General features: G+C 36.8%; 1 protein-coding gene across 1 annotated transcript in view; it reads right to left on the bottom strand.

Annotated features, from left to right (window-relative positions):
* Positions 1-210: 210 nt before the first annotated feature.
* LOC106869657 (tubulin alpha-3 chain) overlaps positions 211-5,580 on the bottom strand; it is a 32,451-nt gene continuing 27,081 nt past the window's right edge. The window contains exon 3 of the mRNA XM_014915475.2: positions 211-4,408. Within this exon, the coding sequence (XP_014770961.1) occupies positions 3,282-4,408 (1,127 nt within the window). The 3' untranslated portion in view covers positions 211-3,281. The remainder of the gene's footprint in view (positions 4,409-5,580) is intronic.

Raw genomic sequence — 5,580 nt, 5'->3', positions numbered from 1 at the left:
TATATGCATATATATAGATTCAGATGAATATGGTACTTAAGTTGAGGCACCAGAATTTAGTACGGTATTATCCATACAGTGTGTTCTAGTATTTTGCTTTTTGGGGTGGGGTGGGGGGATAAATAAACTGGAATTTGCCTTACAGATCACAATAACTTGACGAGGAAACAAAACAAAACAAAACAAGAAAAAACAAAAACAGAATACAAATAAACAAAAAGACCAAATTTTATTCAAAAGATGTTTGTTGTGATTATATTGTTTAGATGCGTGCAATATTCTCCACAATATCACAAATGGAAATTTTAATTCCTGAAATTTTCCTATTATTTAATAGTAGTTTACCCCCACTTTATTTTATGTGAATTTATTTTTAAAAAAAATGTTAAAAAACAAAAAAAAAAGAAAACCAATTTTTTTTATTGTAAAAACAATTTTCATGTATACAGACAAAAATATCATTATTTATTGAACATATTTGTATGTTTGATATAAGCATGGACATGACATAACGAGAAAGAAAAGCATGAGGTAAAAAAACAAAAAAACAAAAAAAAAACAAGGAGCGAGTTCCTTGCGAGACTTGGCTTTATATCAAGTGAAAAGTTTGCTTTGAAGGAGGGGTAGGGCGGGGGGAGCCTTTAATCAAATACGCTACCACACTTGCAGCACTCTCAACAGCTCATTCCCGTATTTATAACCTCGTACAAATTAATTAATTACGCATTGTTTAATTAGAGTTTTCCTGTTTATTTTATTTATCATATATTGCAGTGATTAAGTCGATGTTTCGAGCAAGAAAATGAAACAAAACAAAAACAGACAACAACATTCTGTAGCGGCCCCAAACTATGAAATCTAAAACTTTATCTCAGTTTAAGCAGGAATTTTGAGAGCCATGAATGGCTGAATGGATTCTAGTCATCCGCACTGCACTGTAGAATTGCTTAACACATCTAGCTCTCAAAAGGGTACTACCTTACATGATATAGTAAACCATGAAATATTACACCCAAGATACAATTCAGTCTAAGAAACAGGGGAAGCAACTCCAAAATTTTAATTTAATGGAGTTTGAATCAGTATGCTAGCATTCACTTTGCTTTTCATGCAGCAAATGACCTTTCTTACCGAGACCCAAACATTAAAAAAGAAAAAAAAAAATCTCACTAATCATTTCTACCTATCTCGTCTTTGTATTTGCTTAGCAATATTACTGATGTGCAATCGTGTCTTGAAACATAAGTACCTTGGGAGCGCCATTTTATCAATAAAACGCATACAGCACTAATATTTTGATTCTTTTATTATTACTTGTCAACTAGTTAACAAATTAAGTAATTAACTAATCGATTGATTGTGGTTTCTCCTAAGGGAAAAGAATATTTCCGCTTAGCTGTAACTAGGAACAGTTCGCAGCTGTTGAGCTGCTACACTTCTGTAAAGTTCACGACATTTTCACTGGCTTCCAAAAGTCTTTTCATGTTCGCTAGACCTATTAAGAATAGCAGCCAAATCCTCCTCGGGTCACACTCAACCGACTTAAAAAGTGGTCTCATTGTATAATATAGTTTACGTCCATGTTATCTGTAAAAAAATCATGGCTGAGATGCTCATAATTATATTTTCTCGATTAAGGTTAACATGGAACGAAACAATAACAATGTGTTGTATGGGTATAAATAGCACAAGGGTAGGATAATCTCAGTGAGATTAGCTAACCTGCCCTACTTACAGAACATGAAGAAGTTTTAAATCTTAAGGCACCATGCATCTCATAGTAGTTTTCAGACTTGTCCTCCCTTTTTTAAGTCGGTAGGATGCGGTATGAGGAAGGTCTTGGTGACCATTTCCAACAGATCAAACGACCACTCAGATAGTCACGCGTATTTTGTTGTTGCTTAGCTCTAAGTAAACCTCGATCAAGTATAGTTATGACAAACAGCACCCTGATTATCTAATGGTCCTTTCGTTTCCTAATACAATGTAGTGGGATTTGAGGAAAATTTGGCTGCTAGAGGTTCTCTCGAGGAGTTTGCTGTTATTATTTTTTTTAACCCCAAACCACTTCTGATCGAGCAGACACATGATAAAAAACTGTTATAGAACATATCAAAATCTTCTATCAACTTTTAACATGATAACTGGTCTAATAGATTTCTATTTACGAACATTTCCCTTTCTTTTTTGAATATTGCTAATTATAACATTCATTTTCAAAACAATGTTATTTTCCAAATATAGAGATTCTTTGAATTCTTTCCTTTAGTTTTCAATGCCCGAACTCGGAAAGATCGTTGTTTAGTATTGACTCTCTTGTCCCCAACTGTAGTAGTAGTAGTAGTAGTAGTAGTAGTAGTAGTAGTAGCTATGTTTATAGATATGGGCTTCGATTTCGAACGAGATTATGAAGATTATTGCCTTCACGGCTCAAAGGGCTGCCTTTCTGAAAGTCGATATGGATACGAGCCTGAACATTTTATGGCATACATACTCCTCACACAACTCTGTCATGTCACCATTGTAATAGTTGCTCTATAATGAGAGCTTCGTGAAGACAGCAGTGACATAACACTTCTGTTATAACATCCCTGTGATAGCAGTTTTGTTATGACAGCTTTGTAATATCAGCTTTTCAGTGATTGCTGAGCCATGGAATCATTATGGTAACAGCTTCATGCTGACATTTCTGAAATTAGAATTCTAACGTCAGTTGTGATGACAGTGTTGTTAGTTATGACAACCCTGTCACGACAGTGGCGGTATGATAGTCATGTGTTGGCACTTATTAGCACGGCAGCTCTGTCATGACAGCTATTAGTTATGACAACTCTGTCATGACAGTGACAGCCGTGTGATAAGGCTTCTTAGTTTGACGGTTCTGTAATGACAGTGCTGTTACATATGTCAACTCTGTGATAACAGAGCCGTCATGATAGCTATGTTATGACACTTTTTACACGATAGCTCTTTGATATGAAAGCATTGTACTGCTACAGCTCAGTTGTGACAGTACAATGGCAAAGAAATGATGAATTCTCTGTGACGACAATTGGAAAATGATAGTCTTTGATGACGTTATTATGACAGAGCCGCATGCAGACATTTCTGAGTTTATAGCAGTATGATGACATTTCAATAGTAACAGCTCCGCAATAACAGTTCTATGATGATATGGAAATTCCATAAAAGTTATATTTGTCTAAAAAATAGTTTTTGTTGTTTCCACTTAAGTTTAACAAAACCCCTCGACGGCACGATGCATGGCTTCTGGTGTTTATTTAGTATTCTTCTTGTTCTTCTTCTTCAACATCTGGAGAGTCTATTCCAACCTCTTCATAGTCCTTCTCCAGAGCTGCCAAATCCTCACGAGCTTCAGAAAACTCACCTTCTTCCATACCTTCTCCCACATACCAGTGAACGAAAGCACGCTTGGCATACATCAGATCAAACTTGTGATCAAGACGAGCCCAAGCTTCAGCAATTGCTGTGGTGTTGCTCAACATGCACACGGCACGTTGGACTGTTGCAAGGTCACCTCCTGGAACAACAGTTGGTGGTTGGTAATTGATACCAACCTTGAAGCCAGTTGGACACCAGTCAACAAACTGGATTGACCTCTTTGTCTTGATAGTTGCAATGGCAGCATTGACATCTTTTGGTACAACATCACCACGATACAACATACAGCAGGCCATGTATTTCCCATGACGTGGGTCACACTTAACCATCTGGTTTGATGGTTCAAAACATGCGTTTGTAATCTCAGCTACAGTCAGTTGTTCATGATAGGCTTTCTCAGCAGAAATGATTGGTGCATAAGTAGCCAATGGGAAATGGATCCTAGGATAAGGTACCAAGTTGGTCTGAAACTCAGTCAGATCAACGTTAAGAGCACCATCGAACCTCAAAGAGGCAGTGATTGAACTGACAACTTGAGCAATTAAACGGTTTAAGTTAGTGTAGCTGGGACGATCAATATCAAGATTTCTTCGGCAGATATCATAGATGGCTTCATTATCAACCATGAAAGCACAATCAGAGTGCTCAAGAGTGGTATGGGTGGTCAGGATAGAATTGTATGGTTCTACAACAGCAGTTGAAACTTGAGGGGCAGGATAGATGGAGAATTCCAGTTTAGACTTCTTTCCATAGTCAACACTGAGACGTTCCATAAGAAGAGATGTGAATCCGGAACCAGTACCACCACCGAAACTGTGAAACAGGAGGAAACCTTGAAGTCCGGTGCATTGGTCAGCCAGCTTGCGAATTCGGTCGATAACCAAATCAACAATTTCTTTGCCAATGGTATAATGACCTCTGGCGTAGTTATTGGCTGCATCTTCCTTTCCTGTGATGAGTTGTTCAGGGTGGAACAGTTGTCTGTACTGACCGGTACGGACCTCATCTGAAAAAAGAAATATATATGTAAGTAAAGGTACAAGTATAAAAGATAAGTTGAATGCGTATAAATAAAGACATTTTTGTAAAAATTTTTACTAAAGTTCACCCACACACCAAAAATACAAAAAAAAAAGGAACAAAATTTATACTAAGTTACTTCTAGAAAGTTCAAGAATCCCAAATGGATTTTTTGTTGAAGAAAAAGACATTTTAGTGATTTCTGTACACCAGATAAACGATTTAGTTGCAGAGTTTCTAAACTCAGAGAAACTATGAATGTTATTTGCTTCGCAATTTTAATCTAAGGTTACAAATGATACTATAAGATTCAAGCTACAGATTGCATTGTATGGCCAAATATTACAAGTTCCTCAGGGAAAGTAAAGTTAAACATGTTAAATTTAAGGTGTAGACTCTTCTCATAGATTTAATTAATTTTTGTAGCATTTCAAGCATATTTCAAGCATATTGAGAAAGAGAGAGAGAGAGAGGGGGTGGGTGGAGAAAGAGAGACTGAACATAGAACTGGTGCACTCAAGACCTTCCCTAAGAAAATGACTATTTAAGAATTAACTCCCAAACAGCAATACTGTTCACACACTCACCAACTGCTCCATTAATAATGACGACATGTGTTTGGTAGCCTACGCAGTGTACTACATATTATGAATATGATAGGTATCATGTTGAAAGTAACGTTCATAAATCTCTGCTATCATTAATCAATGCCTGTCTATCACCAAATCCTCAGAAACCTTGGCATAATCACCGGGTGAAAATAGCAGAAGAAAGAATGTATTAAGCACAACAAGAGTCATAAGATGATATTTTCTAAAGTTACGCAATTTAAATTATCGATAAACACGATCTCTAAAACTTCACTCATCATAGAAGACGGGGAAAATTCAACTTTAGACATGTGTGTGCATTACAATTAAAAATATATAAAATATAATTTCATAGAAAAAGAACGCCGTGAAAGCTGGCATTATGTAAAAATCCCTCTGTCTTTGCATATTCGTTACCCGAGCAACGCTAGGTGCCTCAGGTGCCGAATACATACATACATACATACATACATACATGGTTGTTGGCACTCCGTCGCTGACGACGTCGAGGGTTCCAGTTGATCCGATCAACAGAACAGCCTGCTCGTGAAATTAACGTGCAAGTGGT

This window comes from Octopus bimaculoides, chromosome 9 (assembly GCF_001194135.2).
Source record: "Octopus bimaculoides isolate UCB-OBI-ISO-001 chromosome 9, ASM119413v2, whole genome shotgun sequence".
NCBI lineage: Eukaryota > Metazoa > Mollusca > Cephalopoda > Octopoda > Octopodidae > Octopus > Octopus bimaculoides.
This window is presented reverse-complemented; position numbering and strand designations above follow the sequence as displayed.